The sequence below is a fragment of the Parasteatoda tepidariorum genome, chromosome 8, assembly GCF_982258835.1.
Source record: "Parasteatoda tepidariorum strain Cologne lab strain chromosome 8, Ptep-v5.0, whole genome shotgun sequence".
Taxonomy (NCBI): domain Eukaryota; kingdom Metazoa; phylum Arthropoda; class Arachnida; order Araneae; family Theridiidae; genus Parasteatoda; species Parasteatoda tepidariorum.
The window spans coordinates 41,394,327-41,422,280 of NC_141762.1; the positions used below are offsets into that span (position 1 = coordinate 41,394,327).

At 27.6% G+C, this 27,954-nt stretch overlaps 2 protein-coding genes across 3 annotated transcripts; one reads left to right on the forward strand and one right to left on the reverse strand.

The window, feature by feature from the left end:
- The first annotated feature begins 22 nt into the window (after window positions 1–22).
- On the forward strand, window positions 23–3,460 carry RecQ5 (RecQ5 helicase). Its single transcript, XM_016075235.4, has one exon. It carries the CDS (start codon window positions 23–25, stop codon window positions 2,723–2,725), a length of 2,703 nt encoding a protein of 900 aa, XP_015930721.2. The 3' UTR covers window positions 2,726–3,460.
- Window positions 3,461–11,008: 7,548 nt separating this feature from the next.
- Window positions 11,009–24,641, reverse strand: LOC107457136 (2-Hydroxyacid oxidase 1). 2 transcript variants are annotated; one of them, XM_016075223.5, is made up of 8 exons: window positions 24,479–24,641; window positions 22,308–22,459; window positions 19,889–20,144; window positions 16,563–16,729; window positions 16,385–16,476; window positions 14,429–14,587; window positions 13,421–13,490; window positions 11,009–11,288 (listed from the first exon to the last, which is right to left on the reverse strand). In XM_016075223.5, exons 2-8 carry the CDS (start codon window positions 22,351–22,353, stop codon window positions 11,221–11,223), a joined length of 858 nt encoding a protein of 285 aa, XP_015930709.3. In that variant the 5' UTR covers window positions 22,354–22,459; window positions 24,479–24,641; the 3' UTR covers window positions 11,009–11,220. The 2 variants fall into 2 exon arrangements, with proteins under 2 accessions (XP_015930709.3, XP_015930701.3); XM_016075215.4 differs by lacking the exon at window positions 24,479–24,641 and adding an exon at window positions 24,276–24,466.
- Window positions 24,642–27,954: the final 3,313 nt, after the last annotated feature.

The window sequence follows — 27,954 nt, forward strand, 5'->3', positions numbered from 1 at the left end:
TTGACATTTCATTGTATTTCTAATGGCACAACCACCTCCTCCTCCTCTTGAGGAAGTCGAAACACCGGGATGTGTTGTGAAAGAGATCGAAAAACAATTGTACAAAACTTTAAAAGATGTCTTCAAATATGACAGCTATAAAACTCTAACTCAAAAGCGAGCTGTTGAAGCTGTAGCAAATAGTACTCAAGATGTGTTTGTTTCAATGCCGACAGGTGCAGGAAAATCTTTATGTTTCCAGTTGCCTGCGATTGTAAGTGAAAGAAAGGGTCTTACTGTTGTTGTATCACCATTAATAGCCCTCATGCTGAATCAAATGACCCAAATGAAGGCATTAGGTATTCGTACTGAAACTATTAACTCCAAAATGTCAGCTAAAGAAAGAGAAAGAGTGAAAAAAGATTTAACAAGTAATTCACCTAAAACAAAATTGCTTTATATCACTCCAGAATTAGCTAGTACTCCAGGTTTTCATTATTTGTTAGATCATCTACACAAAACTAATAATATTGCTAGAGTTGTTGTAGATGAAGCACATTGTGTTTCTCAATGGGGACACAGTTTTCGACCAGATTATTTGCTTTTAGGAAAACTGCGAGAAAAGTATATGATGATTCCCTGGGTTGCTATGACGGCTACTGCTTCAAGTAAAGTTATGGATGATATCTTAGATCTATTAAAGTTGTCAAAACCTGTTGCAATATTTAAAACTGCTTGTTTCCGTCCAAATCTTTTCTACGATGTAGCATTTAAAGAGTCTCTTGATGATCCTGTCACAGATTTAAAGGAATTTGCACTATCTGCTTTAGGTGATCACTGGGAGATGAATCCGCCCAACGTGCGTGGCTGTGGAATTGTTTATTGTCGAACGCGTGATGGATGTGAAGAACTTTCCTCTAAACTTACTAAACTGGGTTTGCGTACAGAGCCATATCACGCAGGTATTAAACCTGCCATCAGAACGGAAACTCAGGCAGGATGGATGGAAGGCAAAATACCTGTTATAGCAGCAACTGTTAGTTTTGGAATGGGTATTGATAAACCATCTGTGCGTTTTGTTGCACATTGGTGTGTGTCTCAATCTGTTGCTGGTTATTACCAAGAATCTGGTCGAGCTGGACGAGATGGCAAGCAGTCTAAATGCCGAATATATTACTCTAGAAAAGATAGAGATACAATACTATTTCTACTTAAAAAAGACGAAACTTCTGCAAAATCTACAACTTCAAAACTAAAAATATCTACAACTATTAAGAGTTTTAATACCATGATTAAATATTGTGAAGAATCTGTATGTCGTCATTATGTTTTAGCCAGGGAATTCGGTGATGATATACCAGATTGTCGCAAACACTGTGATGTGTGTGTCTACCCCAAAGTAGTGGAACAAAAAATTTCAAAATTTAAAGGAATGTTGCTTGGCTCTAAAATAAAATATCAGAGGAAAGGTGGTGATTTTGGTGAGTTGTATGGCGGAGGACGAGAAGGTGCTCGTCAGGACTATGAAGATTATGATGCAGAAGGAGATGGACCATCACGAGATAAGCAAGCAGCTTCAGAATTATCTAATCTCATCAGTGATGAGTTTAGCAAACGGAGAGGTTCTAAAGATAAGTCAGATAAACATGCTGTTAAACATAGTTCTAAAGTTCTACAACCATCTTTAAGAAAAATACCTGAAGTCAATGTATCTATTAGAGAAAGGTATTTTGATAAATTAGTGGAAGAAATTCAATTGCATATGGATACTTTATCTTCGAATAAAAATTGTCCAGTTTTGAAAGGAAAAGATCTTAATCAGTGTGTTGCAGACCTCGAATGGAATGCCTTCAGTTCTAAAGGTAATATTCACATGTATCGGAAAGAGATGGTCAATTTAACTAAATCTCTGAGAGAAGCTTCTCGTCAAGCAGAAATACATCCAGTTCTTGCAAACTTTGTTCCTAATAAAAACTCAAAATGTGACAGTAAGGAACGATTGCACACTATCATAAACTATTTTCAAAAAAGTACTGCTAATAATGAGAAAATCTCCATTCAGGAGCCTGTTTCGAAGAATAGTCCTGTGAAACAAAAGAAAAGAATGCATTCTATATCTTCTGAAAGTGATGACCAGTCTGATAAATTTAAAATGACTAAAAGTTTCCTGGACAATGGTACTGTTAATCATGAAGTGTATAATAGTCCTAATAAATCTATAAAAATTAAAAAGAGCTCTGAAAGTTCTAGGTCTATAGAAGAAGAAAAACCAATAATGAAATATTTTTTTGAAAGTGTATCTAATTCTATTACTGAACCAGTTCATCATTTGTCCCCCGAGGAATCAAAATCAATTACGATATTTTCCGCCTCCCCTACCAGCAGAGGCTCTATGAAATCAGTTCCAACGGATCACGAGCGACGGACGTCTTCAGGTTCTCCTCCCAGGAAAAAGCGACACAAATCTAGTAATGCACATGGTAATAAGTCTGAAAAAAATAAATATGCAGAAACTAAAACTACAACCCAAACTCGCAATGACCTTCTAAAGAAGGCAGCGGATTTGGTACGAAAACATTTAAACCCTGAATATAAATCTAAAAGAATAAGTAAAGACTTTTTTAAAATTGTATGTCGTAGTATATCTCATAGATTAGTTGAAGCAGATGCAGTAAATGATGCAGCCGCTAAATTTGAAGTTGAAAAACTATTGCAATCACAAGCATCAGTTTCTTCTGATCATTAAATTTGTATAATAATAACTGTTACTAAATGCATTGTCCTTTTTGGTTTGAAAAAATGAGGGAAAATTTATTATTGCTCAGTTGTTTAATGCTTAAAGATTTTTATTCACATAGATTTGTTTATTTTTCTCATATTGAATTTAAATATAAATTAATTTTGTTATGATGTTTAAAATAACACTTGTTATTAATATTATCAATATGATGTAAAATCATGTTACAATGTCTTTCTTTCATAAAAATATTTACTATTATTATATAATTAAAATTTGTATGTAAATTTTCAAGGGTTAAACTTTTGTCTTTAAAAAAAACACTTAAATAATAATTGAACTGAAATAGTTTTATTAACAAGTCAAATATTTTGTCTTATTAATGACAAATACGACAAAATATTTGACTAGTTAATAAAACTAAAAAATCTATATATTTATTCAGTTTTTTAATTAACAAAATGAAATCTTGAAAGTTTTTTAAATTGTTAAAAATCAATTACGTTAATTTATTTTTTAAAATTTTATATTATAATAAAATATATTTTTAATTGCAGATTTCTTTGTATAAATTTAAAGGAATTTTGTGAAACATCAATTTAAAATAGTTGAAGAGAAAAGATGATTATGTTTGTAATTAGAAAAAAAAAAGAAAATGTGATAATCTAGAAATTGTGCAACAAATGTTGAAGGAGTTTTTGTTTTTATCAAATGTAAATAAAAGCATTAAATTTGACTTCAAAATATTGTTTTGTCTTTTTATCATTCAAATTTTTTGTGATGTGTTTAGATTTACAAGATATCATAAATTCTAGAATTAAGTTAGATTTTAAATATTAGTGATTTAATACATTTACTAAAGGTGTATGTTTGGGGGGGGGGGCTAAAAATCTTTAAAACTTTAAATTCTGTATCATGTTTGCTGTTTGAAAGAGTACTATAAATGTGATGTTTTCTTATATTTACAACGGTGTCTTGATTCTTTTATATGAAAAAAAAAATGATTTAATGTTAAAACTTGATATTATATTGTAGAACAGGTATTTGATTAGTTTAAGAAACAATGATCAATCAAATATAAATAAGAGGTTTTTCGTCTATGAAAATGATTTTTAGTTTTAAAAGTTGAATATACAATCAAGAAAAACTGTTGCAAAATAATCAAGTAAAAAAAAAATCTTTTATCATTAAAACATCATCAAAGCTAATCATATAAGAAAAGAATCTGAAACTTTTTTTTCCAGTTTTTCAGTAAAGATTTGGGAAATACATATTTTGTTTACATATTTTTAATGATTTCTGATGGGTGCAATAGACTTTTTTTTTTGTAGGATATATTATGACAGTCCTTTATTTTATTTAATATCATCCTATATTTTAGTAATAAAGAAAACATTTTTAAAAATTTCAAATCTTTTTCTTGGCTTTCGAATAGTTTTTTATGACAAATATATATATTAAAAGAGTTGAACAGCCAACCCATTTTTGGGTTTACGCCCAACGATGTTCAACTCCATAGACTTATAATTTTGAACCCAATCCAGAAGAAAGAAAACTTCTGGATCAGGCATTGAAACAAACCAGCCTTTGTGGAGAACGTTTTGAAACCACTTGAACCTCCCACACTTAGACAATGGCTCATGATTTTTCTACCACTGAAAATATTTTACTTCACTGTGGTCGTTGTGAGTAGAATTTATAAAGACCAAGCATCGCAAGGATTCCTTTGCCACTTCATTTGATTCAATCACCTGAGCCACCACAACTTTTATTTATATATATAAGATAAACAAAACTTAATTTTTGTTTGTAATTTTCAGCTATCTGGAAAGCGTGAGATCAAAATACTTTTGGGGTAAATAAGATTTTATAAAATTTTTTGGATTACAAGAATCAATTTGCACTTGAAGAATTGTGAAGTCAAATATGTTCTCCTAAAAGTATCTCATTAATTAAAAAAAGAATTAAAAAGCAAAAGAGAATATTTTGTAATGATAAGCAAGCTCTCATATTTGATTGGTGCATTTTAAGTAAGTGTTATGCCTTTCCTTCATAGATAGTTTAAAACATAGGTTCCCAGTCTTTTTTCGATTGCCGCTCACTTCGCAAAGCATAATTTTTTCAATGCCCCTTGCAGAAAAAAAAAAAAAGATCACCCCTCTTTTCAAGATGTTTTATATTTTCGGCATGGTACATTATTAAAAATTCGTTGTAACCAATAAATTCATAATTAAAACTTTTTTGTTTTGTTTTATAAATCAAAATCCAATGTATCACGTAGTTGAAATTAAATAATCAATTAAATATTATATTGAAGCTTTTAAAGCTCCTATGTATATAAAAATTTTTTTTAGATCTGTACCAATATATTGTTTATTCTGTACCACGGTTATGTCTTTAAAAAAAAAAAGTGATTTGTTTGGGAATTTGATCAGCCTTAAGTATTCATCAGTGTTTTCCAGTACAGCTAGTGTAGTAAGTGAAACCTTTAAATTAAATGTGAAGCCTTTAAATTTAAAGTGGATATAGCAAAATTCTAGAAAAAAATGCTAATTAATTGCTAAAATAATAAATTACTACTATAATGAAGAAAGTTATGAGTAGCTAAGAGTCACGATTGCTATGTGGTTTAGGCACTTGGCTCTTCTTGTGAAAAGCTAGGGTTATATCCCTAATGCAGACTTGAAACCCATTCAGATTCAGATTATCAACTTACATCAGGTGCCAACTTGTCTGAGAAATAAAGTCCCGCAGTGGATTGATCGTTAAGACCAGTAGATCATCGAAGTCAAGCATCACTGACTGCGGTCAGTGTGCGGGTGGGTGACCACTTGGATCAGTCTGCATATGGACCGAGGGTGTGCGGTATTGGTTCTCGTTAAACTGTTCTACCGTAAAGTGCTCGACTTCGAGTGCAGGTCGTCGGGCTACCGAAGCGGGGTGCCATCCCCTCTGCAGAGGATCAAAATTGTGATGGCATGTCTTCGGATCATCCTCAGGGATGTTTCCCAGACCGTCGCCAATAGCCCATTGTGCAGCTCTAGTGCGACGTAAATGAACAAATCAGTCTGAGAAATAAAGAATACTTGTACACAATGCTGACTATTATGTCACAATAAATTTAATTGCCATTATTTCATTGCCACTTATTTTTTTTTAATTAGGAATAATTTCTTTAAAAGGCAACACAAGGAAAAATAAACATTTCTAAATTGCAAGGCTAAAAAACATTTTCTAATGATTCCATGATATAATATTAAAAGGCTTTTTATTTCATTGTAATTAGAAAGAAAAGTATTATTCTTTTTTATAAAGACAAAGAATAATATTTAAACACAACAAGCAAAGGGATTTAATTTTCCTATAAAATGGGTTTCAAATCTTTGACTTAATAAATTGCTACTATAATAACTTTTTAAATAACAAAATGAAAATAATTTTTCGATACAAATTATGAAATTGGCAATTTTAAAATGTACTAAATTTTTTCATTAAAAATTCTTTTGTTAGTTACTGATCTTTTAGAAGTTCCAAATGCCCCCTCAGAAGTCTTCGGTGCCTGCTAGGGCTGGGGTATTGCTCACATTGGGAACCTATGGTATAAAAGCAGATAAGAGTTTTTTTTATTCTTGTGCTACTCAAGTTCAGTGCTGCTCAAAAAATTATAATCAGATTAATCATTGCGGTGAGACAGGTGCCAAGTTTGAATAGTGAAAAAGAGAAAATGTTCATTTATGTTGTGCAGATATTATATCAGTTTTGTGATGGCACAGAAGTTAGGGCACTGAACTGTTATTGTGAACGACTGGGGTTCTGTCCCAGATGGTAGCTTGAATCCCACTGTACTTTAGACTAATAAATTGCTAGCTTGCCTGGGAATTAAGGATGACGGGTGAGGAATGCTGATTACAATGCAGTTGGTCACAAAATTGTAAAGCTATGACTTCCATGAGCCACTTAGGTGACAACTGGATGTTGCTAAAGTGCTTTATTTTTATTTTTTACTTATATACTTATATTTTTAGTTGGTAAGCAAAGATAAAAACCTTTTATGCAAGCTAGTTTTAAGACATTTGGTATTCAGCTAACTAGGATCTTATTGCAGTTCAAATAATCATAATGGAAATAAACATACAGTCTCATAATAACCATCTTATAGTAAGTTGCAATGAGGGAAATTTTTTTTTTTTAATCAAATTTTGTCAAGTTATTTCAATAGTTTAGTGCAAGAACAATCAATATAATACTTTAAAAATGATGAAAATTATGCAAAATGATAAAAATTATCGAAATATATACTTCGTGTCAATATGAACAGTTCTGGTTTAAACCATTATTTATTCTTTTAAAGGTAGACTTTATTTTTGATGACAACATTTGAAACTTTTCATTACCAATAAATTTTTTCCCCATTAATTTTAACTTTCTTGCATTAATTTTAGGTAAGTTAAATGCATTAATTACAGAAAATAATCTAAAATTATATTCGAATAAGAACTTGGCCTTTTCCTTTCAAAAATTTATTATATTAATATAAAAATAAACTAATCTAAATTTAAATTTTATTTATAAAATGCAAACATTAAAATTTTATCTCACAAGAACAACAAGACCCTAAGTATGAAAAAGATATTATTTGTTGTGTCAGGCTAAAACATTCTAAAGCACATTTTTACAGACATCATAACTATAGGCTATAACATTTTAACCATCCAAGCAAAAATAGTAAGTTATTTATCTTATAGAATATGCTGTGGTAAATGTTTTATTAGTGTGTAACAGATGCAACAGACACTGAGTAAGAATTAGATTACAATTTTGCAAATACAAAAAAAAAATGTGAAGTAGTTTCTTCCTGTGTACTGTAAAATTGTTAATTTTCTTTCATAAAAAGACCTATTTAAATGTTAAAGATTTAGACGTTACAAAAATGAAGAACTATTTATCATAGGCATATATTTACAAAAATATTACTACAACAAACATCATTGAAGTTTCTTAATTTATTTTCTGTTCTCAATCAATGCATAAAAAGAGAGCAATTCTATCAACTATCATCTTTTTGCAAGGCAGTTCATTAAATACAAATGTCTCAACTTTTTTTAAAAAATTATTTAATTACTTTTTAATTTTAGAAAGAGGCAGGATGCACTTTGTATTAGATTGGCGTTAGTTTTACTCATTTAAATTTTAAATAAGTTAAAAATATTTTTTTACAATTTCATTAACAAAATATTTTCTTCCACTACTTAAAGTTCTAATAAACTTTTTTTTAAAAAGTTTTATTTTTGATTGTTATTTCCTATTCTTTTTTGCTTTAAATTTTTAATTTAGAGCATATATGTAGTTCGTGATTAAAGTTGACATTTTTACTGTATTATGTACTAATAGCTAATTATGAGGAAAATTAATTCATTCTGAAACTGTATTTTAAGGGTTTTACATTAAGGCGCAATGATAAGATACAAACTAAAAATACAGCTTGTGCCAGGCAAGGTCTAAGAAAGGTTGAGGTATATTTTCGTTTAGTTTACACACGTCTTTCAAAAGCAATTAAGGTTGTTTACTGTCCAGCTGTCACGAGAAATCCCCAACTGCACCTAACTCGTGCTCTGGCATTTTCTGTGGTTATGAGTAATTTTGAATTGAGGTATGGTGTCAGTTGTTTCATATTGTTGAAAGTTGAAAAAATTGTGTCATTTCTTAAATTCTCTAGTAAAAATAGTTTTGTTCTTGTTTTAATAACAGCAGAAAGGTTTAGATTTTCACTCAGGAAGTGTGCTCACGATAACTGCCAAGCACCTCAATGTCATGACGTATATTAAATAAAAATACACTAATTCAAAAGATCATCAATACAAAATTTTCCTAAACCTTTTAAACTGAACGTATTTAGGTTATAGTTTAATGATCTAAACGAAATTACCAATCAACAACTATAAGTTACCTTCAGCTATAATAATTGCCATAATGATAAATAAATACTTTGTAAATTAATAATGTTTATATTTTTATATTTCTGAAATAGCTTATGTTTGAAAAATTTAAACTTTAAAACAATTATAATAAAAGGGACATATATTTTGGTAAAAGGAAATTTTCATAACTTAATAATTTAACTATTAATAGTTGTGTAAACATATAGTTTTCTATTGCCTAAAATTAGCCTCAGAAACTTGTAGTAAAATTGATTTCAGAGAGAGTAATACAAATCATAATTTTTTTTAATATCTTCTTCACATATTTTGATAATTGATGTTGTATTTATAGATGTTATAAATCTTCTAAAATTGAAATTAAAGACAATAAATAAAAAATATGATTTTTAAATATCAAACATGATGAATATATATATATATATATATAAGTCAATAAATGCACTTATTATCCTTAATATTTATGTAAATTTTAAACTATTAGCAATAATCACTTGAATTTGATCATATTTTTGTGGAAGAAATACTTAGTAAATAATAACTTGTCTAAATAGCAATGGCTGATGCATAAATAGATATAACACAATAAGTACAGCAAAATAATTAAGTAAATTATGTTTTGTTTCTAAAAAAAAAAAAAAAAAACCGAATAAAAATAACTCCAATTGTTTTTCAGTCTTAAATTTAAATGTCATAGTATAATATTTTTTAAACATTACTATATTTATACTTATAGAATTAACATTGTAGGAAAAACACAGTTCATTGTGGATAATTCAAATTTTTTTACTCTAGAAATCTGATTAAAAATGTTAAAAAATATATAATATTTCCCTATGTATTTTTAAGTGATAAAAATAACTGATTAATTTGAGTTGTAACATATGTTTATAGAAGTTTTCAGCTTTAATGTTATGCACACAGAAATTTAAGTAATATTTTTTTTTCTTTTCATCTGTCATCATTTATAGTAAAAAATATTCACAGTTTTCTTAGTGGTGGAACACTTTAGATCTGAAGATGCTCATTCTTTTTTTTAAAAAAAAAATATTATGGTAGATTCTAGATTTGCCACTGTAGCAAATATATATCAAAGAATATGAAACTAGATAAAACATAAAACAAATTCTTAAACCATAATGATAAATACATCACTTTACAGGGAATTCCATCATATGTAGGAATTTCTTGGTAAAAAAGGAGACAAAAAGAAATTCACAGACAGTGTTCTATCCTACTTGACCTTTTTAGGAGGACAAAATTATGTCATTACATATTAGTGAAACGTAACTTCAAGGGAAAAATCTGGAAGTCTATCAGAGATGGCCAAAAAAAATTCGTGAGAGTGTGAGCTTTAATCTATGTATTTTAAGTAAGTTAGAAAATTGAATAAAGCTCATCTATTTGTTTGTTCCAGACTGACTACTTAAGTGAACTGAACTTTTAACTTACACTTGAAAGGAAATTTGAGTACTTTTCATTGGACAGCCAGAGAAATTATTTCCTGCTACACAGACTTTTATTGTTCTGCTTATAGATTTTTAATTGTTTTTTTTAAATCTTTTTAAAATGTTTTAAGGTCTTTTAGGTATTATTGTTTTAAGAATGCCTGATTTCTTCACTTTGTAATTTTGTTGCATTTACATTTTCTTTTTATTTCTATCTTAAGTGTCCAACTTTGCATGGATTTTGTTTATTTAGTGACAACAGTTTTTCAGATTTTATGCATGATTAACTGAGAACCATTAGTTTTTTAATTTAATTTTGCATTATTTATTTTATGTTTCTAATTATTATTTTAATTTCAAAAATGATTGTATTAAGTGAAAAATGATATAAGCATTTTTGTTTTCGGTTATGAACTATTGTACAGCATGGGGAAAAAATATTCTGTCAAGTTTTTTTCTCACCTGATACTACAGGTTGGAAAACAAAATTTCACCAGTCTCTTTTAAATTTTAGATGAGGTTCATTGGAAGAAAAAGGTTGGGAAACACTTGTTCTCAACCCTTTAATCAATAAAAATTTTTATTTACGAAAAATGAAATAAAGAATTGGTTAAAAATTTTGTTTCGTGAATAGTTTTAAAGGTTATGGATTTTTTGAAATCAATTCACAAAATCAATAACTAAAAATTTAATTTCTTAAAATGAATTTAAATGCAAACTAGTATAGTTTTTCCAATTTATTTATTATTATCTCCAATTTATTTATTAGTTTTTCCAATTTATTATGTATTAAACTCAACAACAAAAATCTTTTAAAAATTCAACATACATAAATTTTTACAAAATATGAATCATCAGATAAATATATATATTTATATTAATTAAAATATTTAAAAATTTCTCACAAATTTAAATAATTGAAATTACTTTTTATTAGGTATACAAGCTAATAGGTGAAATATTTTTAAAAAATATCACCTTAAACAAATATATATTATACATAAATACATTTTATCTAAAAAGTATAAAAATAAATTAAAACAAATAACTGTTATTTTTAACATTTCAACTATTAGATTATATACATTTGTTAAACTTGATTCCTGTTACAAAAGAAATCTTACAGTTTTGAATAATATTCCTGTCTTACAACCATAGATGGCTTTAGATCATTCACATTGGTGCAACCTATAAAATTTTAAATAAAGTTAAAACTTGATATTCATATACAAAGAAACTTTAAAGTAATTTAAGATAAGTATTGTAATTAGATAGTATTTCTTTTAATGAGAAAACAATTAACAGGGAGTATAAATAAAATCAAAAGGCATGTTGAATACAAATATTAGCATTCAAATAGACAAATAATTGTTCTACAACTTCACAATTACCATAATCAGTGTGTCAACACTGAAAAAAAAATTTTTTATACAGAAATCTGAGAAGCTTCAACAACATATTTGGAAAATTACCAAGCTTAGAATTGTTGGTAACAGAAATCAATGACAATTATTTACTGTAAAAAATTAGAAGAGTTTTTATAAAATTTCTTATTATAAAGATTTTGTTTTCTTGGTGAAAAACTATATGCAATAAAAATATCATTATAAAATAAAAAAAATCTTGTTTTCCTGTTGAAAAGTTACAGTATTTATCTAAAATATGATTTGGAACTATATTGAAATTTTTGTGAAATGCCCGGAAAAGTCAGGAAATTTAATTTCTGAAATTAAGTGTAAAAGCCATATCACACGTGCAGAAATTCGCCCAACACAACACACAACTTTCGTTCAACACAACAGTATGCAAAACTTTTAGCGCAACTTGGAAGTAGAACCATCGTGTGATATGCCAAACGAAGTTGAAGCAACTTTTTTCCTCCTCTTCGAAAAAGTTTACCCAACATTTCGCAGAACAACGCTTTTGACCAATCAGGTGAGAGAAGTCCACAACATTTCTTTCAAGAGAAAACAAGATGGCCAACTTGTGATGGTCTTCGGTGTTGATGTCAGATATTTGTTATTTCAGGTGAGTGTCAATACTTTATGTTTAATGTTTTTTTGCACAAAATATGATTCAATTCTAAAGAACTTATTAAAATACTTTTGAGTAATAATGTTATTGCATAGCTTATTTTTCAAAACGGCGATAGATTTTCTACGCCAAATTTGCCAATCTGAAGGAATATAAACAGGCGATGAATTTTAAGAGTTTAAATAATTTTTATTAGTTTCTGTAATTAATATTATTAGTTTCTGTTATAAATTTTATATTAAATAATGTGTTATCACTAAAATTTTCTGTTAACAGTGATTGTTTTTAATATGCTTTAATAGTATGGTTTTTCTGTGGAAGTTATATCATTTACGGAATTTTTATTATTGATTCCTCTTATTTGAAATATAGTTAGGAAATATATTTTAAGTTATAGTTACGAAATAGTTTTTTTAATTTAAAATAAAGTTTGATTTGGGATCGATGTAAATAATACCTTTTATATGAATTCTAATTTGTATTTGAAAAAATTTGCATGTTAATATTCTCAATATTATTCTTGTATGTATCGATTTATTTATACTTAATAAATCTCAGATGCTTTTGGATATTAGATAGTAGGACTCTATTTTGAATATTAGCTAACGTTACATCCTATTAAAATTGAATTAAATTTTTATTTAACCTAAAACTATTTTAATGTATACTTGATTTTCTTTTATTTTAAGATGGTTTGTTTAGATTTAATAACTAAAGAAAATTTTATTCTCATATTTGAATTGTTCTGAACAACGTTTCATTATTTTATCACTATCAGTAATGTTTTTGTGTATTACAGAAATATGGCAACTTCCAAAATAGATTAAAAAAGAAAGGTAAAGAATACTGATTTTCACCTATGAAGAATCATAGATCGACTGTATGGGCGCTAAATTGCCGGGATAGAAGGAAGGTATCGGCATGTTTACATAACATTAACATTACATAAACATTTTCATGAACTTTGGCAACCCTAGAACAACTTTTTCCGACTGAATGTTGGATGAAAAGTTTATCTTGCTGTTGCGTTGTGTGTTGTGTAGGGTGAATTTCTGCACGTGTGATATGGCTTTTAATCTTGTAACAAGTACATCCTCAAAAAAAGGAAGAAAAAAAAACATTTAACATGTCAGATTAAAATATTGCTAGTAAATAATATATGGTATAATGCATACAGAAAAAAAATTAGAAGTTAAAAAAAATATATAAAACAATGATGACAAAACCATTAAAATATTTTTCATTTCAAATAAACAGAAAAATGCAATTGTCTAGCTTATACATACCAAGCAAAGCCATAGAAAGGTCTAATTCTTTCTTTAAAATCTGAAGAACTTTTATTACTCCTTTTTCACCCTAACAAAAGTTAAAAAAAAAAATAAATAAACAAGACAATAAAATGCAATTGTCTAGCTTATATTTACATACCAGAACTGCATAAAAATTTTAGAAGTTTCTGACAGTGGAAAGTTACTCTAGAAAACCCGTATTTAACGTGATAAGTTTTCTTACCTAAATAATTGAAGCATCTGTTTAAAAATTGCCTTCATGTCATATAATCTTAGACCAAGACACACCTATTTAAACTACTTTCCTTAAGATTTTTTTATCTTCAAAAATAGCTAGTTTTATGGGCAAACAGTTTAAGCAAGTATGTATTTTGTCATTTTGACATAACATGGTCATTCAAATGAGGATCTAAAGGTATTTTTTAAACACATATTGTAATATCTCATAGGTTTAAAATTATTTTTCACAAATTTATTTTATAACAGAATAGGATGCTGAAAATTTTTTCTCAAATTTTTTTTTTATGACAGATAGAATGTTGAAAATTGAATTGAAAAAAAGAATGAAAATTTAATTTAAAAATAGTGAATTTAGGTAACATGAAATTATGTTAAAAGCTGAGAATTCACTTTATATATATTTTTTAATTGAAAATGTGTAGCTCCTACTTTAAATTTATATAAAAGTTTTTTATGATTTGGATTTTAAAATAAAATATTATTTATAGATCATGAATTTAAAAGAACACAAAATATGAATATTTCCAGCTACAAAATATTTTGGAAATACTACAAAATACTTGGAACAGTTGGTTTATTCATGATTTACGACAGTTGGAACTCGATAATTTTATTTTTTAAAAATTTAGACTGAATTTCCATTCTACTTCAAATTGTACAAGAATATAATGCTTTTAAGTACTAAATACTTATAAAAAAGTATTCAAATTTTTTGTTTCTAAAAGTATGATTGATTAAATGGATTTGAAATAGAATTGAACTTACACTATGAGCAAGACCCCATAAAATTGGCCTTCCAATAAACACTGCCTTTGCCCCCAAAATTAAAGCTTTGAGAACATCTGTTCCAGTACGCACACCACCATCCATATACACTTCACAGCGTCCAGCAACAGCTCTAACAACTTCAGGTAATGCTTCAATCTAAATAGATCAGGGATACTTGAGTTTTGGACAAGACTGGTATGCAGAAATTTATGTTCAGAAATAAATAATATTTTTAATGTATATATTTAGTTGCATGTACATCTTACAGATACTAATAGACAATATAAATACTATTACGTAATAAAAAAATGAGTATATAAGACTGCTAATTGAAATATAGTAAGACCTTGCCCATTAGAAATTCTTGGAACTCAATGATTTCAAGGTAGAGGAAAATTCTACAAAGGTGCTAACTTTCTAAACTAGCTATTAATAATCAGAGATACAATAACACAGAAATATATACAGTTAGCATTTAAAAAAATTAAATTAGCACAATAAGGTGTATATACTACTTAATTCTATATAGATATGTAATATTAATAAAATTATATCTACTAATAAATAAAAGACATAGCACTTAGGTAAAGATACTATTTAAAAATCATACAGCACTAAAATTTTATACTCCATTATAAAATAATGAACTAAATTGAAAATTTGGAATCAATGTTCTAGTTTTTGGTTAAACTTTGGTGTTTTTGGTTAACTTTTTTATCATCCTGCACATGAACCACTAAATATTTTTACTCAAAGCATTTCAGATTTGAGTATTTGTTCATTTTTTGCTTTTTTATAACGAAAAAAGTTTAAGAAGGGGGAAATGAGATTTATTTGCTTTTTTTAATTTCTTTTTTCTATCGAATCATTTTTGTTTTCAGAATTGCTTAAGGAGTAGAAAAAAATTATCAAAGTTAATAAAAATTATTAAATTACATTAGTTGCAAACAACAAAATTTCATAACTCGTAACACATAAATTCTCAAAAACTGTAATTTTTATTACTCAACCATAATCCCGATTATGAAATTGCTATAATTGCGGATAAACCGCAAAAGTTGGCACCCTTAATTTTAAGTAAAAAGCTGAAAAAAAGCATTTTTTTTAAAAAAAATGTAATTTAAACATTATAGGATAGATTGATTGTTGGCAACATCTAATTTAATTCAATATCTTCTACTGTATGAAAAATAAAATACAGTTTTTGAAAATAGAAACAAATTAAACTTATCTTGTACAAACCTAATGACATACAGATTGATTGGTTATAAGCCAAAACTTACTGATTGGAAACAAAACAAACATTTCCTCATGAACTTAATAGGATGAAATCAACTTGCATAGAATCTTTATTTTACTGAATCTCAAAACTATAGGTATATATTCATTTTTCTTGCCTTAAAAATTATTCTTCCCTTTTTGAAATATATGTTATATACAAAAATAATGAAAAATAACCATATATTTTACGAAATAACAAGCTTTTAAAAACGTTGATAGCTATATATGGCAATTTTATCATGCTACTAACTGAATACCCCTTCTTTGTATAGTGTGAAAAAAAGAAATATTGAATAAATTAATGTAACACTCATGCGCAAAGCTAAAAAATATATTTAAAAAGAATTAATGCAGCTGAAATAATTGAAATTTTTATTTATCTATTTATGTGTTGCTTTTTGATGTATATTATGTTTCTAATGTGTTGCCTTTTTCAGAGGCTATATTTAAAAATTTTCAGATAGTTTTGAAGCTGCTTGTAATAACTTTTTAACTATGTTCCATACAAAAATTCTAGCAGAAACAAAGCTTGAACTGTCAGTCATTACTAAAGAGATGAGTTGAGAGAGGTTTATATAAAAAGCAGATATTGCATTAGAGTGCAATAATTATAAAAGTCATGAAAAAAGTTTTTTAGTTAAACAAAATTAAAAGATAACAATTAAAAATTACAGTTGCAGGAACACCATCTAGCTGCCTTCCACCATGATTTGATACAATAATTCCAGATACACCATATTTAACAGCTGAAATGGCATCTTCAGCTAAAGTGAATAAAAAACAGTATCATGAGAATGTTATTCACATGCAATTCCCTTTCAGAATATGATAATATATGCATGTGCATTACCTGTCAGAACTCCTTTTACAATGATTGGTAAAGATGTGATAGATTTCAACCAAAGAATATCTTCCCAAGTTAAGGAGGGATCAAACAAAGAATTCACATATTTATTTAAATTAGATTCTTCAGTTGATGATGGTAATGATGACAAGTCTGTATCAAAATTTGCAAGCCTAGAAAGATTTAAAAAAATTGTAAGATGTGAATAAATATAATAATAATAATGAATAAATCATTAAAACAATACATAGAAGAAAATTTTGTTCAAACACTTTAATAAAAATGTTCTTAGATTTGTAAACTGTCCTAATCAAGTACTCAGGTAAGCGGAAAAGTTTCATATGTTCATAACTCTAACAAGTGAGAAAATATTTATGATTAAATATTATGTACAATCTAGATATTAAAACTGAAATTGATTTTAGAATGGTACAGAAGAGTGTTGGCTATATATCATCATCTATGAATATTCTACATTTACATGGCGTGTAAACAGCTTTACACAAAAATTGCCAAGGTCTTAAAAAACAGGAGAGTAAAATCTAAATATTTTTCAAAGTTATAAGAACGATATCCAAAAAATCCTAATTCATTTTAGTATAGAAAATTTTCTTTATGTGTCATACATATTTTTTAATTCCTTGCTTGCAGAGTTATGGTTATACTGCCTCTATAACCACAGAAATATTCTTTACAAAAGTTTATTTTTAATAACTTTTTCTTTCACTACACTTTGAAATTGTTAAGGTATAAACTATAAATAAATGTTGGTGGAGAAAGACAATTTATAATAAAAAGGATATTTAACTGGAATTGAATTACACTTGATTTAAAGATTTTAGCTTACAGCAGAATTACATACCATCATTGTTAAAAAGAAGCTTTGTGTTATAGGGAAGATTATAAGAATTTGAAGATTAGTTAAAAAAGAACCTAAATTTTTAGCCTTATTTGCTTCATACTGCATATAAAAAGATAAATGCTATTTTTTTTTCAGAATTTAGACAACTTCACTGTTGTCTTTATTTTATCTAGTATTAAATATAGTTATTTCTACTTTTTGAAATCACAATTATGATATAATAATTATCAGCAAAATTGTGTTAGATTTGATTGTCAAATAATTTTTATAGCTATTGAATGGGATATAATGTAATAGGTTAAATGATTTCCATGATTCTTTGGATTTTTATATTCTAATTATTTGGTTCTAACTATGAATCAAGATACTAAATGACGAACACAGAAATTTTTTCCATTTTTTTATGTGTTTGGATTCCTAATTCACAATCTGAAAAAAGTTTTTTTTTTAATGCACCAATTTAAAACTTTTTTTAACGCAAGTGCCTAGGCCTCAACTTCTATGAGGTCCCAAATTACAATTAACTATTTATTTTTAAACTTTTTGTCACATTTTTTAGAATTAAAAAATTTTTTTAAATTAGTTGAAATTGTTAAAAAAAATAATTCTCAGTTTTTATAAAATGTATACCAGGAAAGGTTCCCAACCAATTAAATTAAAATCTTCTAAAAATATGATTAAACATTATAGAGGTCAAGTTACACTAAAGGTGGAATTAAAATCAAAAAAACATTTTATTTAACCTATACAATTCAAATGATGCTCCTAGTTATTTATTTCAGGAAGAGTAAGTACATCAGAATTTTTTTTATTTTTAATTTAGACAAATGAGTACCAATGAATAAATTGGTTTTGCTGAATTCTAGTTCATCTTTATTACTAAATTATAATTGACTTTGATGATAATTTTAAGATTTTGGCCCTTTTAATTATTGATTTGAAATTTTTAATAAGTAAATTCTAATTACTTCTATCTAGACAAGAATACAAATATAAATATCAAGGACTGAGTTTGTGGCATCACAATTTGAAGAGTTTAACATGATTAACCAGATCTGACTCATCCTTATAAAAAATATCTGCACATGCTTATAGAATTGCCAAAAAAATTCAATATTCCTGAATTGATATAAAAATGACACCAGCAAAATTTTGTCTATAACACTTCAAAATGAAAAAGTCAAAGAAATTGTGGTAAGGAGGAAATTCAATTTCTAGCATTAAAATGAAATATTTCTTGGAGTAAAGAAATCTTAGGTTAGAGTTCCATTTATAGAGGAGAAACTGCAGAAACTACTACTAGTCTTCCTCTCATGAAACAATTTTAAAAATGTTGTCTTTAAAAAAGTAAAAATATCACAAAGACGACATCAAAAAATGTAACAGCATTCAGCTATTTCAAAATGGTACTCTGAATCCAGAATGAATCTAAAATGTATGATGTAAAACATAAAAAAAAGGGTAATTTAGAAATAAGTATTATCATATGTTTCATGAGCTCTAAGAATATTGTAATTTTCAATTAGACTTGCATAAAGACTAACACATTAGTCATAACTTATGATTCAGCTAATAACATAAACTAAGCAACAACTGCAGATAAGTAAAATTTGTTATTTTTCTCCATACTGGACAATACAGTATGCACAATCATTTGGAAAGATGCTGATTTAAAGAAATGTGTTTATTTTTTAATGGCTATAAATTTTAGGACTTATAGTATTACTAAACTGTTAAAAGGAAATTGCAAGTACAATAAACTTGATTTTGACATTTCTCAGAATGTATTAGCAAAAATAAAGTTTTTACTGAATAAAAACAAAATAATTGATAACTTATAATATCCAGGGGTGATTGTAAGCCCAACTCAAATATCCTGAAAATTTCCTGAGTACAATCATTAATGACGGATATCAAATAATTAAAGTCTTTATAAATTTAAATCATTGATATTTCCACAACATGAAATTCTAATTAAATTAAACACACCATACTTTAAATTAATAATTATTCATAAGCTTACTTTTATTTCAAATAACATTTATTATTCTACCAGAAAAAAATATTGACAAATGAATGAGATGCCAACTGCAAATTCTAGTTCTAATATTTTTAAATAAAATATGTAAGAATTTTTATACATAAATGTGATCGATGATTTCTTGAAACTTCTGGACTTTGGATTTGGCGGTTAACGGAAAATCTGCAAATTGCTGCTGATTTTTTCCGGTGCACAATCATCTCTGAATATCACAAATTATAAATTAACCATCATAAGGGAAACATAAGTATTTATTGAATCACCAATTTTAGTGCATTTACAACACAAAAAATAATCTTTGATATATACCTGGCATACATTCAAGAAAGTAAAATTCTTAAAAAAATGAAAACTATTAATATTTTATAATATAGAGCAATTTCACATTGAAAACATAAAAAATAATAATAATTAAATAAATTATTTAACCTCAAGTGAGGAGGAAGAGCAAATCTATTTCTTGAATCAGCAATTCTATGACCAAAAACTGGAGTATCAACAGTGACAACTAATGCAGAGAAGCCAGCCTTTTCTGCTCGAGCAACCAGATTTTCAGTAACCTTTCTTTCATTGTAAATATATAATTGAAACCATCTCTTTGAGTTAGGAGCTGCTTTGGCTACATCTTCCATTGAAGTTGTTGATAAAGTACTGAGTATCATAATGACATTTTCATGATTTGCTCCTTAATTTAAAGAATAAATCTTGTTAAATAAACAAATTATTTAAAAAAACTTTTTTTCAATAAAATTGATATAAAAGAATTCAATTATTTTTCTTTCAATATTTATCAGCATTAATAAACAAATGTTATTGAGTAATTATTTTTGACAAGCTGAACTAAATTACACTTTTAAATTTTCATTTTGTTATGACTCAAATATCAATTTTATTAATATAATTTAAATTCTACATTCCCCTCTGCAATTTTGTCAATATTTTTGCTGCTTTTGCTTATCCACCTGTATATTTATTTTTTCCGTCTCATATATTCCAATATAAGACTATCGCCGGCCAGGTGGCCGAGTGGTTAGCGTGTCTGACTGCGGAGCCAATGGCCGCGGGTTCGAATCCCGCTCTGGGCATGGATGTTTCTCTCTCTGTGTTGTCTTCTGTTGTGTGAATGAGTGAATGTGGCCCACCCTATGAACGGGTTTGTGGCAGTATGGCGTAGGTAACGTTGCTCGCCTCCGTGACTTTGGTTCACAGGTGCCCACTGGGTAACGCTAAATGAGTAACAATTCCGGCATCTTCTATGGCGAAGAACGAAAAGTTCAGTGCCTGCCGTTATTAAAAAAAAAAAAAAAATATATATAAGACTATCAATGCAATGCGATTTTGTTGTCATACAAAAATTTTAGCTTTGTCAGTAAATTTTCTCTGAAAAATAAAGGCGATCTTGATATCACTGGGTCATATTCTACAGATAGGCTATTTTTTGGTAGTGACAAAAAGAAAAGAAAAAATGCAACAGAAATTTCTAAATTTTCGAAAAAAATTCAAAATTTCTTAATTTATTTTTATGCGATTGAGCTAATTTTTTAAAGTGTTTACAGTTAGGGATTTAAAGTTTCTTTAAAAACTAATTTTTTTCCCCGTAGCTAATGACACAATTCATTTAACAAACTTCTTTATTTTTCTTCTAGGCAAGGTGTTAATTGATTATACATTCTTAAGAATGTTTCTACCTCCATTGTGTAAGACTTTGACTTATATTTACAGGCAATTTTTTCTGCATATGTATTTGTTATATTAATGATTGTATTTTCCATATCATTTGTAAAAAAAAAAAAAAATTTCTTAGTTTCTTTACAATTTTGATCTAGATATACTTTAAATAAATGATGGCATATTTATTTTTTACAGTTTGCCCAATTGATATACCCAAGAATTACCCAACTGATATCAGAGGTCTATCAAGACCATTCGTAAAAGGTCTTATCGCTGAAAAAAATCACAAAAAATTTAGTGGATTTATAACTAGCATTAAATTGGGTTCTTTTTGCCAGGGTTCCATTTTGTGACTTTGTGACATTTATTTTCAAACAGGCAGTTTTTTTCATAACAAATAACTATAAAACTATATCTCACAATAAAATGATAGTAAAACACGGAAATAAAAAACCTCATTTAATATTTCCAAAAACAAATCTCAATGATCTTGTTACTAGATTTAAAAACACCAGTAAACAATACAGAAATTAATACTCTAATTCAATTTAAAGATGTAATTTCATATTTTCCTCCTCACACAAACATTATGACTATTTAATTGCAGTTGCAATACATTAAATAGAAACATTTCTTTTCACATTGATTTTGTGCATTCACATTATATACACAGATTCATTAAATTGAAAAAAATTAAATTCAAGACAGACTGTCTGAATTACATTAGAATTTATTTAATTTCTCAAATAGGATAAATCGGTAATATTGAATAATAGGATGTAAGTATAATTAATTTTGAAAAAAAAAAAAAAAAAAAAAAAACACAAAATAAGGATAAATTTTTCAAAAATTTTGAGAAGAGACCATTTTTAAAATCAAAAATATTGAAAAGGGTCCGCTTTTAGGATATAATGTTAAGTGAAGAATTTGTTAATGGATCCAAATTTATCTGATAAAACCTCTGATTAAGCATAATATTCAATGAAAATTAAGAGAAACATCAAATATCAGTCATAACTAAAATTGCATAGTCAGAACACAGCACAGTCATAACTAAAATTGCATTATGAAACAACTATAACATGCCTGGTTATTCTGATATTTAATAAAGAGAAAACCTTTGGGCAATTATAACATAGAATAATTATTATTACATATAAATTCAAAATTATCATACCCTTTATCGTGGCTATTTCTCCATCAGGATGAGCCATCCTTTGCATAGCAGTAGGAGCAATTCCAATAGGGAAGGAAACATCTTTCCCTGCAAGAGTAACAGCCAAATGCCGTTTTGAAACATTTTGAAGACTTCTAGTTCTAAAACGTAACCTGTAATATCTCAATCAATAAGACTTCGATAGGTAATTTAAATGCATTTTAATTTAAGCAGAAATATAAAAATTTGTTTGAAAGATAAATTTTGCTGCAGATAAACAAAACAAATAATAATAATAAAAAATATGCATAATAAACTTACAGGATAGATAAATTACTATAGCTTTAACATGTCAAAAAAAGAATTTTACGTTAAACCATGGCAAAACACGATTTAATATAAAAAATGATACACAATAGTTTATATACATACATACACACATACCTACCAATCTATCCATCTATATCTATCAATAGAATAAATATAGTTTAAAAATATATTAACTATTTGATTTTTACTATTGCAATTCTGGAATTATTATTTAACGTGTGAGAATTTATTCAGTTTTCTCTGGCTCAGTCATAGCAAAAACATTGCTAAAACTATTTCTATTGTTTTATTTTTATTATCTGTTGTTTATTTTACAATATATGAATATAACAGATCTTAACCTTGATATCAACGTAATATTTTATTGTATAACATTTTTTGCAGCTTAAAAGTCTTTGAAAGCTCAAAAAATAAGTCTCTTTATAATTTATGAAGGAAAAGATGACATGTGCTCCTGTTTAACAAAATATTTTGGGTTAAAATGTCATTTATCCTCTTGAAATATTTTCTGGCACTTAAGAGTATGTATGACATTTACTCAGTTAAGCCTAAGTCAAGGATGCCAGAAGTGGAATTCAGCTGGTATGTCTCCAAACTCGATAAATAAGTTATCCGAGATTAAAATTTTACAAATTTTAAAATTAGAGCTTTGTAAAAACACACAAATTATTTCAAAATTAAAATTGCATTGTGTTAAAAACTGGAAAAATTAATCTATTAAAATTTACAATAATAGCAGCTTTTATTTCATGCGGAAAAATTTTGTGATAACTATGTTAAAAATCCTTATTTCTTAGTTAAATTGATCTACATATTTTATGGTATGAAATTTTGAGATTTTATAAATTCATTTCAACAAAAGACAATAAGTCACAGAATTACACGTGAAATATCACAGGTAAGATGTAAACATTTATTAATTGAAAAAAGAAAATTTTTTTCATTTTCGTTTTGTAATTCAATAATATCATATCATGTGCAGTAAGACTAGAGAGGTAGTTTTCTGATAATATATTAAAGTGTCAATTAAAAATAATAAACCAACACAGCAGTTTTCCCCCGCCATAGTTGCCATTTACTACCTGTTTGATCTTAACCTCTTCAAATAGTATATAAATGGGTTCACATGATTGGAGTTTTATTGTAAGTTTTTAATCTTCCTATTAACAGGTATTACTTGGTCAAAAAACTTCATTGGCTTCAATAAATATGATAATGGAAATGGTTTTATTTATTTAAAAAAATAATATGTTCATGTGTTCAATAAATAGTTTATCACTTGGAAAATACCGATTATATTACATTAATTAAATATAATATCTAAAGATAATCATCATTATTTGTAAAAAATAAAAAATTCTATTTATAATTTCAGAAAAAAATATGAATGACAAAAATGCAAATTTATTTATAATAATACATAGAGTAGAATAAAATCATAGTATCTCAATTTTAAGAAAAAGGATTAAGGATCCAGATATTGCAATTAACTAAGATGATTGAAGCAAGTAGTTAAAGATAAAACTAGAAAAAAAAAGACAAAACTGAAAATAATAAGTTGTTTTTAAACTGGATTCAAAATTAAATACACATTTCATTAAAACAGCACAATTCTGAAAAAACAAGTTATTAACTATCTTTGATGAAACAAGAATAAACCTTTTAAAAGCTTCTTTATTTTCAATTAAAGTCTGTTCATTGTTTGCACCACTTTTATAATAATCACCAATTTTTTTACTTAAACTTTTAAGGGCAAACTTTTCAAAATCATCAATACAGAAAAAGTCATCGATTGAATTACTAGTCGCCATTATACACTCCTATCTTTAAAAAGAAATGAGGAAAGCATAGAGAAAACTTACGGTTAGATTTTATCTTATTTTGATATATTTCAGACATAAAAGCATGTGAGTAAGTGATAAACTTATCGATTTGCATTCCAGCGACAGTTATTTTTTTTATTTAATCACCTGTTTTAAGCAAAACAAAACAATGTTGATTATTTGATATATAAAGTCTCTGACTGCTTACTTTTGCTAACATAAAGGCTTTTGCTAACATATTTTGCTCATTACGCCCTTGGATGTTGATTGTGGATGTGCCATAGATAGGCTCCATGATTACGCCTCAGTTTAAACCTTTAAAAGCTAATAAGAACTTTAAAGGTTAACTTGTCCGGCAGTGGACTGATCGTTAAGACACGGTTCCTATCAGATCACCGAAGTCAAGCATCACTGACCGCGGTCAGTGTGAGGGTGGGTGACGTGACCACTTGGATCAGTCTGCGTAGGGACCGAGGGTGTGCGGTATTGGTCCTCGTTAAACTGTTCTACCGTAAAGTGCTCGACTTCGCTTGCAGGTCGTCGGGCTACCGAAGTGAGGGTGCCATCCCCTCTGCAGAGGATCAAAATTGTGATGGCATGTCTTCGACTCATCCTCAGAGCTGTTTCCCAGGCAGTCGCCAATAACCCATTGTGCAGCTCTAGTGTGACGTAAATGAACTACTACTACTCAAAGGTTAACTTTTGCTGTTATACTAAAATATCGTTTAGACTTTATTTTAATTATTTTTAAAGGATACCCGTCAGCTCTTTATTGTTCTCCAACTTGATTGTTGTTGTTTACGTCGACTAGAGCTGCACAATTTGCTATTGGCGACGATCTAGGAAGCATCCCTGAGGATGATCCGAAGACATGCCATCACAATTTTGATCCTTTGCAGAGGGGATAGCATCCTTGCTTCGGTTGTCCGACGACCTACACGCTAAGTCGAGCACTTTACGGTAGAACAGTTTAACGAGGACCAATACCGCTCACCCTTGCTCTCTACGCAGACTAATCCAAGTGGTCAGTCACCCGCACACTGACCGCAGCCAGTGATGTTTGACTTCGGTGATCTGCTGGGAACAGTGTCTTAACCATCAGTCCACTGCGGGACTTCTCCAACTTGAAAAATTGCTAGGATTATTATTTTCAGATTGCTGAGCACACTCATTTTATCTATCCGAATCACAATGGGATAGAATCACTTGTAAAGCGGCTAAGACACTGAAAATTAGGATATTGGTGTAGATTGATACTTGCTCCTTCTGTTTGAATTTAAAACTTGTAAACAGAAGAGTCTCATGAATTTAATTATTATAATAGTAGCTAAACATTTCAGATTTGTTGTGATACTGAATTTTCTTTTGTGATATGAATTAAAACCTCTGAATTTTTTTTCTTTCTCATAAGCGGAAAAATGGGTATTTTGCCAAACACAGATTCCTTTAAAAACACACCGAAAAGAAAAACATCAGAAGAAAAAGTTTAAAATTCCTTCTAGATTTATTCATCAACATTGAGTCCTCTATTAACTGATAACTATATAAAAAAAGAAGGACAAACAAAAGAAGGAAACTTTCTTTAGAAAAAGCCCGAAAACAAACCTTAAAACTAAATTACTTCAAAATTAATTGGAAATTAAGAAAAAATATACCCAAGATCTTTTTTATCTTGATTGGAGAAAACTATAATTTTATTGAAATTAGTCTTTGATTTACTTCAGGAAAAATTTATTGAGCCCAAAATGAATTAGAAATTTAAACAAAATTTGACGTTTTTCATACCAACAGCCATAAGAATATACGACTGCAGAAAATCATTATTTTGCTGTTAATACTTTTTGTTAAAGTGAAATGCAATATGAAAAATAAGTAATAAATTAATGAAAAATCAAATAAAGAGAAAAGAATTCAAATTCATTTGACTAATTTTAAATTATTACACTATATATATATATATATATATATATATATATATATATATATATATATATATATATATATATATATATATATATATATATATATATATATATATATATATATGTATATATATGTCTCCTATAATTTTCTTTAATGTGTGGGTATGGAAAAAAAGTCCTTTAATTTTTACATTTACCTCAGATCCTTTTAATTATTAAAAAAGTTCAAAGTGTAAAATTTTTTCTTTTTTAGGTTTTATCACAGATTTGTTTAAAATTAGTGGCCATAATCTGGAAAGAGGTCCAAAACCTCCGCTACGACATGACCTTTTCTTTTCTATTCTATTTAAAATAAATTCAATTGAAAGAATTACCTATATTTAAAATAAAAAAATAATAAAAATCCGAGGAAGAATGGCTTTTAAAATTTTTCCTAAACTAATGGTAAACGCGATTCTTATCTGTAAAGAGTAAGAGTTTGGGACTCATAATTCCACAAGCCTGTTTTTCGTTGATTAAAAAAAAAAAAAATATATATATATATATATATATATATATATATATATATATATATATATATATATATATATATATATATATATATATATATATATATATATATATATATATATATATATATATATATATATATATATATATATATATATATATATATATATATGCGAAAAAAAATTAAATATTAAAATAATAGCGACCTTTATGATTTTTGTAAGAAATCGTAAGTATAATGAATCTCTCATTGTTTTTCTTAGATAAATTTAAAACTGGCGGTCCTTACCTGGAAATATTGTGCTTTTGCTACTCTTCAACACACCTTTATGTGTCGGCCCAGCCGATAATATGGTGGCAAAATTTCTCTGCAGCGGTTAAGAAATCAGTCAAATTTTCAGTCTCATCAGACTTAGAACTCCAACAGATATTTGATTACTTTAGCTAATTGAAATTTCTATCAGCGAAAATCTACATTTGGCGATAAAAATGACTGTTTGTGGTGAGCATAGTTCGTAAATAATTGTTCTGTAATAAAGCAAAAGATGCAGTTATATTTTGAATTCTTTAAATGGTCAGAAAAAGGTCGGAATTTTAGTTGACGAATAGATCATTTCATTCATTCATTCATTTCATAGATCAATAGATCCTTTCATAGATCAATCATTTGAAGATAAATTGTGTTTGTAGTGATCTGTAATTTGCTTGCTTTGTCTTCAGGTATGGAACACCATCAGTCAAAATTTAGTCACTTTAGCTAGTCGAAAAGTAGTTAAAATTTTTATTAACGAAAATATCTCTTTAGAAATAATATGATGATAAATTATACTTTTCGTGGTTAAAAAACAATTGGAACTTGTATTGTCATCCAACACAAAGCTCCAGTTACAATTCGAGAGCTCTAGTTAGTTTTAAATTAAAGTGGTCAGAATTTTGATCGACGGTGAATTCCTTTTGGCAGTTTTATCTTGATAAATATATATATTGCTTAGGAAACCTTTGCTGTCATCGGGTACCATATTCTGATAAAGATTTGGGTATCTGATCAGTCGAAAAGTGGCCACAATTTTAGTTGTGAGTTTC

What these genes read in the sequence shown, in the direction of transcription:
- LOC107457136 (XM_016075215.4), bottom strand. Translation starts at nt 24,427, where the DNA reads ATGGCGACTAGTAATTCAATCGATGACTTTTTCTGTATTGATGATTTT. An exon ending in AGAAATAGCCACGATAAAGG is followed by an intron (nt 20,145 to 22,307) that starts GTATGATAATTT and finishes CTTTAAATTAAG; the next exon opens with GAGCAAATCATGAAAATGTC. An exon ending in TGTAAAAGGAGTTCTGACAG is followed by an intron (nt 16,477 to 16,562) that starts GTAATGCACATG and finishes TATTCACTTTAG; the next exon opens with CTGAAGATGCCATTTCAGCT.
- RecQ5 (XM_016075235.4), top strand. Translation starts at nt 23, where the DNA reads ATGGCACAACCACCTCCTCCTCCTCTTGAGGAAGTCGAAACACCGGGA.